This window comes from Phyllobates terribilis, unplaced genomic scaffold (assembly GCF_046119375.1).
Source record: "Phyllobates terribilis strain yellow unplaced genomic scaffold, ASM4611937v1 Scaffold_9__5_contigs__length_417890890, whole genome shotgun sequence".
Classification (NCBI taxonomy): Eukaryota; Metazoa; Chordata; class Amphibia; order Anura; family Dendrobatidae; genus Phyllobates; species Phyllobates terribilis.
The window spans coordinates 109,315,464-109,330,006 of record NW_027362769.1 but is presented as its reverse complement, the minus strand read 5'-3'; the positions used below and the strand labels follow the sequence as shown (position 1 = coordinate 109,330,006).

Here is a 14,543-nt window from a genome sequence, read left to right as displayed (position 1 = left end):
TACCTGGAATGGCGTCCAACAATCTTTGAACGTGTTCTCAGAGGTGCTGAGCACTTTGGCTGCTTTGTCTTCACTCTGTGTCCACCTCTCCCCAAAACAACTCATTGGTGTTGAGGTAACCATTACATAGCCTGGAGATGAGTTTGGTTCTGTTGCAACATAAATGAAGGTCCCACTAGGTGCAAACCAGATGGGATGTAATTTCATTGCAGAATGCTGTGGAAGTCATGATGGGTAAGTGAGCCTAGAATTTGGAATAAATCACCAACAGTGTCACCAGAAAATAACCCCAACACCATCTCTCCCCCCCTTGCATGCTTCATGGTGGGCAGCACACCTATAGAAACCATTCACCCCAATTTTTCTGCATCTCACAAAGACATGGTGTTTTGTACTAAAAATTTCCAATTTTGACTCCTCAGAACACAAGACAGATGACCACTATCTAATGTTCAGCCCTTGTGTTGCTTGGCCCAAACAAGTCTCTCCTTGTCTGCGGTTCTCAGTAATGACTTCTTTTCAGCAATTCGACCATAAAGGCTGCTTCTCGCAGTCTCCTCTAGACAGTTGATGTTGAGATGTCTCAGATGTTATCGGAGGTGGTATCAATTTGTGGTTTCTGAGGCTGGTAACTCTGATGCACTTCTCCTCTGCAGCAGGGATACGTCTTGGTCTTTCTTTTCCTGGGGCGGTCCTCATGACAGCCAGTTTCATGATATTGATTGATGGTGCTCATAAGTGCATTTAAGGATACCTTCAAGGTTCTAGCAATTTTTTTCAGAATGACTGACCTTCATGCCTTACAGTAATAATAAACCGTCTTTTCACTTTACTTAGCTGGGTATTTTTTTTTGCCATATTCTGGCTTAGAATAGTGGTGGAAGAGGGCTCAGCACAGTATGGACCTGTGCATCAAAGCGCCCTCTGCAAAACACACTTTCTGGATTCCACAAATGATCTCTTCATGTGGCATATCTCTTCATTGGGAGCTATTACAGGTGAACACCTAATGAAGCTGCTTGAAAGCATGCCAATGGACATAAAGAGGTCATCAGAGTAAAAGGGGAATAACTCTGAGGAATCTAAGATGTAAAACATATCCTGGTTTGTTTTACGTGTTCCTTCATGGCTTTGCTGCCTTCAAGCTGAATATACAATGTGCAATTAGAACAATGAAAACCATTGCATGAATAAGTGTGTCCAAACTTTTGACTGGCACTGTATCTGCCAGCTCATGTACCTGTCCAAGTAATTAGAATAAAAATAGGCAGAAGTGAGCAGAGCTGGTTTATCCTTTTGAAATTAGTTCACAATGGACTACAGTCTCCCCCAAATTTTAGAGCGGAAGATATCTTGTATAGCTCACAAAATCATTGCAGTCAATCACTGTGGCCTCTCAAACCGGATAAAGCTGAGGCTAGTGATTGGTTGTTGTGATCAAGTGACCTTAACGGGCAGCACGGTGGCTCAGTGGTTAGCAGTGTTGTCTTGCAGCACTGGGGTCCTGGGTTCAAATCCCACCAGGGACAACATCTGCAAGGAGTTTGTATGTTCTCCCCGTGTTTGCGTGGGTTTCCTCCGGGTTCTCCGGTTTCCTCCCACACTCCAAAGACATACTGATAGGGAATGTAGATTGTGAGCCCCAATGGGGACAGCAATGATAATGTCTGTAAAGTGCTGCAGAATATGATAGTGCTATATAGGCAATGCATAATAAATAAATAATAAAGGAATGTGATCATTGCAGTTAGGTACACTGAAAAGCGTTGGGGAAGACTGGGGACATGCCCCGGGAACGATGAGGATTTTCAATAAATGGGTTATCCAACTTAAAAAAAAAAAAAAAAAAAAATGAAAGAAACGGTACTCATTTCTTCTTTTTCTTGGCAATCCAGCACATAAGATTTGGCAGTGATCCTAGTCTTTGTATACCGGCAGTCATCAGGTGACCACTGCAGCCGATCAGTGGTTGCAGGGGTCACATGCAATACTACTGGCATCATGGCGCAGTGCATAATGACTACCAGTGCGCAAAGACCAGGAAGCACCACCCAATTGTCAACGGCGGATGGCCAGAGAAAGAAAGAATGGGTATTGTTCTATTTTTTATTTTAACATATTACCAGCTGTTTTTACTTTTTATTATAAGGAGGATACAAAGCTGTATCGTCTGTATTTTTTAATGATAAATTGGGAAATTTATTACAAAAGTTTGACATTTCGAGTTAAAAAATGGTATGGACAATGTACACGTTCCCCTCCAATCATACATTGTAAGGTTGGTGTTCTGCATCCTCATAGAGCAGCTGTTACTTACGCATAAGATGAAATATTCCATCGCAGGCACTGATGTGAGACAGAAAAGCATTCCCCAAGCCTTGGCCCGCACTGGCCCCTTTCACAAGGCCGGCGATGTCCACCACGTTCAGAAAAGCCGGAACTTTGCTACAGAGGAAATAAACACAATCGTTATTAAAGTCATCAGTCCTAGTAATGGAACATCCGATCCCTGCAATTCTGATAATGGGCAAAAAACATGCAACATTTGTCTATGTGTCCAATATAATATAATTTTAGCTGACCTTAAAGAAAATGTGTCATCGGAAAATAATCTATTGTTTTTGTTACATGTAAACATTTTTCATATCATTTTCTCTATTTAAAAAAAAATTCTTGCAATTTTCATACTGATCATCAAGCCTTATACTAGACTGAATACTTGCTAATCTCTATAGATGACTTTTCTGCAGTCATTATTAAAGGGGCTGTCCAGGCTGGGGGTTCAAGTTTAAAGTCACACTATTTGACTTGTGAATCCACACACTGGGCGCTGTCAGGATTCTCCGGTGCCAGGCGCATGACGGCACGTATGCAATTTGCATACATGCGGTCACATGCCAACTAGACGTGTGCTGCTTCGCTCAATACAAGTGAATTGAGCAAGGTCAGACACGTCTAGTGGGAATGTGGCTGAAAGTACATAAATTGCATACTTGCAGTTACATGACACGTAAGCTCCCGGCGCCAGAGAATCCTGACAGCCTACACTGTGCACATTGTGAGGATTCACAAGTCTGCAGTCACATTGAGTGACTGCAGACTTGAGCCCCAAGCTTGGTCAACCCCTTTAAAAAGAGGATTACAATGACTATATCGCAAGTTTATACACAGCTCTGTCAATCAAAGTCCCGGGGCGTGCATTCAGCCGCTACTCACTGTGTACTGAGCGGTATGAATGAAAGCCGGCGGCTCTTGGGAGTAAATTAGTTCATTTTGTTTCGGTAGCCATACTTTTAGCAAGGTGGCTGGACAGCATTTAAATGGATCCATCGAATGCAAGGAACACTGATGCATTTCTGGCAGCAAGTGCCCTTAGTTATAGCATGAAGCAGAATAACCAGAGCTTCTTTTTAAATACATAGGAACCAATAACATTTGAATACATGGGAACCAATCATGTCTGGACACGGTAATGATATGACGCATTTCTAGCACTTACTGCCAGAAATGTGCAAGTTTTTGATGCATCCATTTGTCCTTTAACATTTCCAATAAACATTTTGTGGATTGTTGTGCCGTACACCTTCCACTTCTGTTCCAACTTTATACAAGTCGACTGCCGCTCATTTATATTCCAATTTATATGGACAGACAAAACAATTGTTAATACAATGGCTCTGTCTGCATACATCATGAGTGTCGCCGGCAGCCCAGACGTGTCATCAGCAGTACATCATGTTATCGGTAGCACACAGCCGGTTTACACGGGACTGTGTCCTGCCAACCATAATGATTTTTAATCCCTCATACAAAATCCGATCATCCAATGAGCAAGCGATTTACTTCTTTATTGACCGATCGTTGGTACGTTCACACAGCCTGGGACTGAAAGTTCTTACTAGGCTTTACAGTAACAAGTGTGGTCACAATTAAGCTCTTCTTTCATAGTCTGTTGTGCAAAAAGTGCGGAATACATTAGTACTATATGAGACAAGCAACCCCCGCGGAGATAGAGCTCACCTCCGAGCAATCATCCCACCCGTGTGCTTGGGAGGACATACTCCTACCTTGCCGGCTTGTGATGTTGACATAGAAAATCAAATCTGTCATCTGGGATGGGCACCCTGCTCTCATTGGGATTAATGGTGCAAAATGGAAAGTTTTCCGCAGCCGCCTGGCTCTTCGTCAACACATTAAAGAAAGTTGATTTCCTGTAATGTAAACAGAAGCCGTGAGGAATTCATCTTATGGGTATTCTGGGAAACCCTATATGTGATCTCATGATAAGACGAATTAACAGCAAATATAAATGACCATGCAGATTTTTTTTTTTTATTTACTACCACAAAAATATTAGAAAGTTTTTCTGACATTGCAAAATTATAAAACCGCAAAAAGTAGCAGTTCAGCCCAATATTTACAATAGTGCGAAAGTGGCATGAAGTGGATTACATTACTTTGAACACTGCGATACATTTTTGTCTTCAGGGAGCATATGGAGAAACATAACTTTCTGATAATGTGTTTTTTTCCTCCAATTTTCCATATCACTATATTTATTTCTTTTTAAAAAATCCAAAATATTGCATTTTTCACACTGGTCTAATCCTAGACTCACACTCTCTGTTCGGTACAGATGACTTTTCAGCAGTCTCATTACCATTAAAGGGTTATTTCCAAAGTATCAAATTTTCCCTATCTAGTGATCATTGGGGTCCGATTGTTGGGACACCTAGACCTAGCGGCTAATGTTAACATTTCAGATTTTATTTTATGTAGAAGGTGATGTGGGAACAAAAAAAAAATTAAGGGGGTTTTCCAGTCTAAGACAAACTTTCATCAAGAAGTGCAGCTTGTCATATACTACCAATGTGTACCATGCACACTGCTAGGATTTGGCCATATTAGCTGGTTTGAGCAGTCATAACATGATTGCAAGTAAAAGATTTTCTTTCTCATACCTTTTTCTTAAAAGAACATTGAAAGAAGCAGATGAGAAGCTAGTCAGCACAAGTATATTACACACTGTTAGTATTCAGCAAGTTGCACTGCTTACTGAAGGATTTGCCCTAAGGTGGAAAATCCCTTTAAGAAAAATATATTTTTTAAAAAATGCATTTACAGAGGACATTTCATAAGGTCAAAAGTTCCCAGTTTTTGCTCTTATTTTCAGGCTCTCCGAGTATTAGGCTTTTTGCTGCTTTTTAATCCGTCTTACGGTTCCAGAGATATTGGCCTTTTTGTTTTATGGTCTTTCTCAAGAGGCTCCTTGGGGGGCGTGTCTTTAAGCTGCTCTGCATAATTACCCTGTGAGCCACGCCCTCTTGTAAAAGTCCATAAAAATTAGCACAAAATAAAAAGCTCTAGATCTCTGGAACAGTATGGCGGATTTAAAAACAAAAAGAGTAACACTCAGGAGAGTAGTGGGAATAACATAAGGACAAAAACTGGGCACTTTTGACATGGTCCTCTGTAACATAAAAACTAGTGATGAGCGAGTATATTCTGTTAACCCTTTCGGCGAGTATGCTCGGGCCGTGCACTGAGTAGTTATAGCTGCTCGGTGATATGTTTGAATCACTCCCGTGTGCATGATTTGCGACTGTTTGACAGCTTTAGTACATGTAAGGAATGTCTATTTCTTACACATTCCTAACATGTAATAAAGCTGTCAAACAGTCGCAAATCATGCACACGGGAGTGATTCAAACATATCACCGAGCAGCTATAACTACTCAGTGCACGGCCCGAGCATACTCGCCGAAAGGGTTAACAGAACATACTCGCTCATCACTAATAAAAACCTGATCAAAGCAATAGCTCATTATCTGATGTTGTAGTTGGTATTAACGGCAGAATATTGCGGGTTAAACAGACCCGATCAAACATGGTGGCAGCCGGTTACTGAGGGTACAATAGCAGATGTGACCAATCGGATACAATCACAGCACCTTAAATGTACTGTACTTATATGGGCACCATATGGCGGCACACACAGAGACTATGGATTTACACTTGAGACCTGTAGTACAGTCTGTGCACCCCCCCCAACTTATAGTGTATTTTAACACCAGCAAAGGTTAATCATAATATACACTGCTCAAAAAAATAAAGGGAACACTGAAATAACACATCCTAGATCTGAATGAATGAAATATTCTCATTGAATACTTTGTTCTGTACAAAGTTGAATGTGCTGACAACAAAATCACACAAAAATCATCAATGGAAATCAAATTTATTAACCAATGGAGGCCTGGATTTGGAGTCACCCCCCAAAATTAAAGTGGAAAAACACACTACAGGCTGATCCAACTTTGATGTAATGTCCTTAAAACAAGTCAAAATGAGTCTCAGTATTGTGTGTGGCCTCCACGTGCCTGTATGACCTCCCTACAACGCCTGGGCATGCTCCTGATGAGGTTCAGATGGTCTCCTGTGGGATCTCCTCCCAGACCTGGACTAAAGCATCCGCCAACTCCTGGACAGTCTGTGGTGCAACGTGAAGTTGGTGGATGGAGCGAGACATGATGTCCCAGATGTGCTCAATCGGATTCAGGTCTGGGGAACGGGCGGGCCAGTCCATAGATTCAATGCCTTCATCTTGCAGGAACTGTTGACACACTCCAGCCACATGAGGTCTGGCATTGTCCTGCATTAGGAGGAACCCAGGGCCAACCGCACCAGCATATGGTCTCACAAGGGGTCTGAGGATCTCATCTCGGTACCTAATGGCAGTCAGGCTACCTCTGGCGAGCACATGGAGGGCTGTGTGGCCCTCCAAAGAAATGCCACCCAACACCATTACTGACCCACTGCCAAACCGGTCATGCTGAAGGATGTTGCAGGCAGCAGATCGCTCTCCACGGCGTCTCCAGACTCTGTCATGTCTGTCACATGTGCTCAGTGTGAACCTGCTTTCATCTGTGAAGAGCACAGGGAGCCAGAGGCGACTTTGCCAATCCTGATGTTCTGTGGCAAATGCCAAGCGTCCTGCATGGTGTTAGGCTGTGAGCACAACCTCTATCTGTGGACGCCGGGCCCTCATACCACCTTCATGGAGTCGGTTTCTAACCGTTTGTGCAGACACATACACATTTGTGGCCTGCTGGAGGTCATTTTGCAGGGCTCTGGCAGTGCTCCTCCTGTTCCTCCTTGCACAAAGGCGGAAGTAGCGGTCCTGCTGCTGGGTTGTTGCCTTCCTACGGCCCCCTCCACGTCTCCTGGTGTACTGGCCTGTCTCCTGGTAGCACCTCCAGCCTCTGGACACTACGCTGACAGACACAGCAAACCTTCTTGCCACAGCTCGCATTGATGTGCCATCCTGGATGTGCTGCACTACCTGAGCAACTTCTGTGGGTTGTACAGTCCGTCTCATGATACCAAGAGTGTGAAAGCACAACCAACATTCAAAAGTGACCAAAACATCAGTCAGAAAGCATTGGTACTGAGATGTGGTCTTTTTTCCCTACCTGCAGACCACTCCTTTATTGAGGGTGTCTTGATAATTGCCAATAATTTCCATCTATTGTCTATTCCATTTGCACAACAGCATGTGAAATTGATTGTCAATCAGTGTTGCTTCCTAAGTGGATAGTTTGATTTCACAGAAGTTTGATCTACTTGGAAGTTATATTCTGTTGTTTAAGTGTTCCCTTTATTTTTTTAAGCAGTGTATATTAAATATATTCTGAATATGAGCTGCTTACAGGTCAACAATAAAACCGCAGCTGTGGAAAGAGTTATGATAATCCGGAAACCAGTAGACTAAGGAATAAGCAGCAGTTCACCGACTCACTTGACGGTACGTGAGGCTTACAGCTATCTGATCTGCACACACTTCATTACCTCCAACAATGTAACTACAATGTGATGTAAATTCTCCTTGGCTAAAGGCCCGGAATATTAATATCACAGACGTTTGAGCGGTAATCACACAGACTCATAGTAATGCTGCTTTTATCTGCACAAAAAGGGCAACAATCGTGTGGTGGAGAACTATTAAAGGAGATCGCCGTGAAGCGGAGAGTCAAAATGTGAGCTGAGAGCCTTGCGCTAAATTCACAAATATGTTACTTAGCCGCGGAAGATCCCTGGACGGTGCGAGGAGCATTCTTTCTTTTTAAGATTGAGTTATATATATGGTGGCTCAGTGGTTAGCAGTGAAGCGCTGGGGTCCTGGGTTCAAATCCCACCAAGGACAACATCTGCAAGGAGTTTGTATGTTCTCCCTGTGTTTGTGTGGGTTTCCTCCCTCACTCCAAAGACATACTGATAGGGGATCTAGATTGTGAGCCCCAATGGGGACAGTGCCGAAAATATCTGTAAAGCGCTGTGGAATTAACGGCGCTATATAAGTGAGTAAAATAAATACATTTATATAATGTTTTCTCTATTTTATACTTGTCGGGAAAAAAAAATATTTTGGCTGACTTGAACCTCCATTGATGGCAAGAAATGGGGTCCCCATTCCTGCTCCACGAGATATGGGAACAGCAGCATTTAACCATATTTAAAGGGCATTTGCAGGTATGGATCTCACTTGCTCATAGGTCAGAGGCGCTGATGTCATCCATCAGACAGGGAAACGGTAGTGTATTATCCAATCCTGAAGGGTTATTCTGGAGTCACACACTTGTGAAGCGAGAGGCGAGTGGAGTGGACATCACATTTACAGACACATGCGCCATCGGAATTTACTGCGCCCTTGTCCTGTTCTAATGAACGAATGGGATAGGTTCACAATATCAGCCAACCGTGTAAATGTCACAGGAGTTATCTGTAGACGTTGCATCACAGGCACTCGTACGGCTAAAGATACCTACTGGAACGCAAGTATTGTGCACCTGTTTTATCCTAATGAAGGAATAAGTGGGACAGGTGAACTATAACTGGTGATTGTGCATGTGTCTTGGCAGGTATCTGTAACGTCATCGGCGACGCTAACCTGTGGACTGGAGCCAGAATACCCTATGAGCAAATAACTCTTTTTAATATTTCCAGAACTTCTGTGCTGTGTAATGTATCCCCAGTGCTTATTTAGGCTGCAAACTCCGGTTGGCAGAACCTGTGGACTCAGGTCATGTGACCCTGATGACATCATAACACCTCCTTCTGCACTTCTATATTGCTGCCTGCTTATGAATGGTCATTGTCATACAGGGAGAAGAAGTACACACCCCCAGTGAAAAATATCTAATAACATCCGCTTGAGCTTTAACAAAACTTAAAAGGCTTTTCCCACGAACGAAAGTTGATTTTAATCAATAGATCTTGGAATAATAACAACTTCCACAATTGGATGTGTTTAAATAAAATGTTCCTGTGCTGAGATAATCTTATAAATGTGCCCCGCTGTGTACTGAGTAATGGCTGTGTCTGACCGTAGAGGAACATGGTCTGATCATACAATATTTCCTTGGCAGGGGGGGATGCAAAAGAGTATACAGACATTACAGCACGGGATCACAGCTGATTCTTTTTGTGAGGTAAAACATTTCCCTGCCTGTTTTTAAACAATGTTTTACTTCAAATAAAGAATCAGCTGTGATCCCCTGCTGTAATGTCTGTATACTCTTTTGCTTCCTCCCCCGCTCAGGAGCTGTGATATGATCAGACCATGTTCCTGCACGGTCAGACACAGTCATTACACAGTACACAGCGGGGCACATTTATAAGATTATCTCAGCACAGGGACATTTTATTTAAACACATTCAATTGTGGAAGTTATTATTATTCCAAGATCTATTGATTAAAATGAACTTTTGTTCGTAAGAAAACCCCTTTAAGTCATTAGGTGCCAAGCACTTTGATTGCTAATACCTCCCCAGCTTTAGTCATTGCTAGTTTTGGGTGGAGTCAGGAGTAGAAATGATCCGAATAAAGCTTTAAAAAATATATATGTACAGGTGTAGCTCACAAAATTAGAATATCATCAAAAAGTTAATTTATTTCAGCTCTTCAATACAAAAAGTGAAACTCATATTATATAGAGTCATTACAAACAGAGTGATCTATTTCAAGTGCTTATTTCTGTTAATGTTGATGATTATGGCTTACAGCCAATGAAAGCACAAAAGCCATTATCTCAGTAAATTAGAATACTTTATAACAACGGCTTGAAAAATGTTTTTAAAATCCGAAATGTTGGCTTACTGAAATGTATGTTCAGTAAATGCCCTCAATACTTGGTCGGGGCTCCTTTTGCATCAATTACTGCATCAATGCGGCGTGGCATGGAGGCGATCAGCCTGTGGCACTGCTGAGGTGTTATGGAAGCCCAGGTTGCTTTGATAGTAGCCTTCAGCTCGTCTCCATTGTTGGGTCTGGTGTCTCTCATCTTCCTCTTGACAATACCCCATAGATTCTCTATAATAGATTCTCTATGGGGTTAAGGTCAGGCGAGTTTGCTGCCAATCAAGCACAGTGATACTGTTGTTTTTACACCAGGTATTGGTACTTTTGGCAGTGTGGACAGGCGCCAAGTCCTGCTGGAGAATGACATTTCCATCTCCAAAGAGCTTGTCGGCAGAGGGAAGCATGAAGTGCTCTAAAATTTCCTGGTAGACGGCTGCGCTGACTTTGGTCTTGATAAAACACAGTGGACCTACACCAGCAGATGACATGGCTCCCCAAACCATCACTGATTGTGGAAACTTCACACTAGTCCTCAAGCCGCTTGGATTGTGGCCTCTCCACTCTTCCTCCATACTCTGGGACCTTGATTTCCAAATGAAAATTGGAACTCTGGTACCTTGTGGAGTGTCAATGACTGCCTTCTGGACATCTGTCAAGTCAGTAGTCTTCCGCACGATTGTGGAGCCTACTGAAACAGACTAAGGGACCTTTTTAAATACTTAGGAAGCCTTTGCAGGTGTTTTTGTTAATTATTCTAATTTACTGAGATAATGACTTTTGTGTTTTCATTGGCTGTAAGCCATAATCATCAACATTAACAGAAATAAACACTTGAAATAGATCACTCTGTTTGTATATAATATACGAGTTTCACCTTTTGGATTGAAGAACTGAAATAAATTAACTTTTTGATGATATTCTAATTTTGTGAGATGCACCTGTATATATGTATTTGTTGTTATTAATTGTATAATTTATTTTTCATAAGAATTGAGAAGATTTTAGAAATGTTAACACATTTAATGTTATTTAATCTAAGGCCCCTATTTATTAAACGGGGAGTCAGAACATTGGCTTACAAACTCTGCAGCCCTGGATAAAAGTTAGATAAGTATTCATATGAAGCGCCATCTGATAGACAGAAGTGTTAGTCGTAGGCCCTTTCGAAATTCATTCATTCTATGTCCTGTGCTTCCATTTGGCTGAGCTTTTTAAAAGGCACCTGTCATCGAACAGATGCAATCAGACAGCTGGAACATAACCAAAGGGTTAATAGAGAGTGATCCCAGTTCCCCAAGGTTCACCCTTCATCTCCCCGACAGAAGGGTGCATTCCTTTACATACCCTACATTTGGCAGTCCTACTATTCCAATCTTCAAAGAGGTCCCAAATCTTCCGATAATTGGGTGCTGTTTTGGTCCATCGTCTGATTTCTTGGGAGGCATCTAAAGTGTTAAAAAAAAGGGGACACCTAATCACTCTCTATGGCTATTAGTTATTACCAGTAGATGGAAATAATTAGCAGGTACCTTTATTGGAGCCATTATCGCATCGCTTTAAGAGATGACAAAGAACGGTGTGAAGATTAGAGATGGGAGCGTTTCTTGCACATGATACAAATCTCACTTTAAAGATGGTGAAAAGCTTTAACTCCAGACCAGGAGCAGAACAGGCGGGCGGCCGACAGGCTAAGAATAGCTGAGAAGCGGAGAGGACCCCGGCCAAGCAGCTGAGCACTCACTTTCTAAGCATTACACCTGACGCCATCAATACGGGCAACTGACAGCGTCACCCCTGCCCCGAGCCGGAGAACCACAGCAATGAATGAGACGCCTGCCGCCATGCCAAGGAGCAGCTTCAGCTCGGCTCACTGCTCCACTTGCAAAGATGGTTACAGATAGGATGCAGTGTGCAACAGCGGCCATTATCACCAGTCCAATAACAGTGACGGGAGCAGTGAGCATGCACAAGCGTCTCGAGGTCACATCAATCATAACTTATCCCTGCGTGATAAATGTATTTACTCCTTTAAAGGTTGTCCTGGACTTTGCTGACTTATCCCCGGGACAGGTCATCAATATCAGATCGACACTCAGCATCCTCACCGATCAGCTGTTAGCAGACCCCTATGGCGGCCGGAGGTCCGCAGTGTGCATAGCCAAAAGGCAGCTGAGCTGCAGTACCGAGAACGGCCACTAAACAGTATACATCCAGCCGCCGCCCCTGGGGACGGCAGGTCGCCTGCCGCCACTGGCAATATTAATACTAGACAACCCCTTTAAATATACTGCTATTAGGTGAAAGCCACACATACCATCCACTGATCTGTCAGCCACACTACATTAACATATTATGACAGTATTTAAATGCTTAATGGGGTTGTCCAACTTTGGGGAGATTTTTTTTTTCTTACATAAATGCATGTAATTGAGGCTAAAAATCAGTTTTACAGTTGGGTTTCATCATTCATTTTATGAGCAGGGACACAAAAGGCCTGTAAAAGCCAATCACTGCAAACATTTTGCACGAAACCTAAGTGCAAAAGTACTATTTTTGGCTCCAAATACATGCATATAAGAAAAAAAGTAGAATAAAAAAAAAAACTGTCACCAATAATGGACAAGGCATCTAAAGGTGGATCAGTCACCAGATTTTCCAAAACAATCTGTACATATTATTAAATAGATATCTTAGACCGGATGAAAATGGTGTATTTACGGTACTTAGAAAAATATTTTAGAATGACTGAATAATTTTATATCAGGATGAACATTTTGTGTGTCCAACTATAGTGCGAGAGCACTCATGAGACTTTTGGGACCCGACTTTGTGCCTTTTTTAGTTTAATTTTAAGTGTATGCCTTTAGGGTATGTGCACACGGTGTCTTTTGGGTGTTTTTCCTTTAGTGTGTTTTTCGATGTCTTTTACGGTCGCTTTGCCTTTTTACATTCTATTTTATTATTTGTGTGTTTATTTAACGTTCTTGATTGTGGACATGATTTTAGATTTCCAGATGTTTTCAGCCGATTCATCAATTGTTACTTTTTAAAAAGTTGCAAACTTTTTTGCAAAAATGTACACCAACCCCCCTCCCAATGGAGTGATTTCCTGCACACAGAAAAATGTTTGCACAAATGATACATTTTAGCGGAATATGCAACTTTTTGCTCTAAAAGGCATAAAAAAAACGTAATGGAAGTAAATAAAGAGAATTGGTTTTTTTGTGCAAAATTAATGAACTATGTGCACCATTTTGAAGAATTTGGAGCAAAAAAAAAAAATTAAATACCACAAGACAAAAAAAAAAAGAAAATTGCAAACCGAAGTAGTGATAAGACGAGACCAATACATTACTGGGTAATTAGTCAAAAATGTGAGAAAGGGCGTAAAATGGGTACTTTTTTGTGTTAATGAATTGGCGCCCATACTGGGACCTGGCATGAGCGTTGGGGAGATGTTCTGATGGACGCACTAGTTGCCATTCATCCTTTCACAGCTAAGAAACCGATTTATAGAGAGTGGAACAATCAGAGGAAAAGTATAAGGCTGTGTGCCCACGATGCGTTTTTTAAGCCTTTCCGCAGCGGCAAAAAAGCAGCAGAAACGCTTAAAAAAACGCAAGGTAGAAGGCCTGCCATGGTCCCCAATGATAATCCGCATGTGCTGTGCACATGCTGCGGAAATTTCCGCTGCGGATTATCATTGCGGAAAAAAACGCAGCACTACCAATTATTTTGCGGAAGCGCTACGTTTTCGCCGCCATTGACTTGCATTGAAACGCATGGATTACGCATCACTGTATATGTAGATGCGCATTCCACGCGTTTCAATGTGTGGATGGTACCCGGGTCTTGGAGACAGGAGACTCTCCTCCGGAACCGGGTACCATAGAACCTGTGAAAAAAAGTATAAAATAAAAAATAAATGTTATACTTACCTTCAGACGGCCCCCGCTGCGCTCGTCCTCCCATGCCGGCAGATCGCGGTGGACTGAAGGACCTGCGCTGACGTCATTTAGTCATGTGACGGCAGATCCTTCAGGGCACCGCGATCTGCCGACAAGGGAGAAAGGAGCGAAGCAAGACTGCGGGGGCCATCGGAAGGTAAGTATAGATTTATTTTTTTATTTTTTACGGTCACACTATATAAATCCATGCCGTTTGCATGGATTTATATAGTGTGACCAAGTTGTCAAGCACTTTCTGAGTGATGCTAAAATCACTTGGAAAGCGCTTGTCAACCCGCATGCGGAAATGCATGTGAAGAACGCTTCACTTCCGCATGTCCCTGGCAGGAAAAATGCATGTACAATCCGCATGCGTTTTTTTTTGCCAGGGAGATGTAGAAGCGCTCAGGAAAAATTCCGGAGCATTTCTGCATCGTGGGCACATAGCCTAATAGAAA

The 14,543-nt window shown here is 42.3% G+C and overlaps 1 protein-coding gene across 2 annotated transcripts in view; it reads right to left on the bottom strand.

The window, feature by feature from the left end:
- Nucleotides 1-14,543, bottom strand: part of OLA1 (Obg like ATPase 1) — a 287,570-nt gene that overhangs the window by 185,564 nt on the left and 87,463 nt on the right. For both annotated transcript variants that reach the window (XM_073645663.1, XM_073645662.1), the window contains exons 2-4: nucleotides 11,483-11,583; nucleotides 4,068-4,211; nucleotides 2,318-2,445 (exon numbers count right to left, since the gene is read on the bottom strand). In XM_073645663.1, coding sequence (XP_073501764.1) covers nucleotides 2,318-2,445; nucleotides 4,068-4,211; nucleotides 11,483-11,583 — 373 coding nt within the window. The remainder of the gene's footprint in view (nucleotides 1-2,317; nucleotides 2,446-4,067; nucleotides 4,212-11,482; nucleotides 11,584-14,543) is intronic.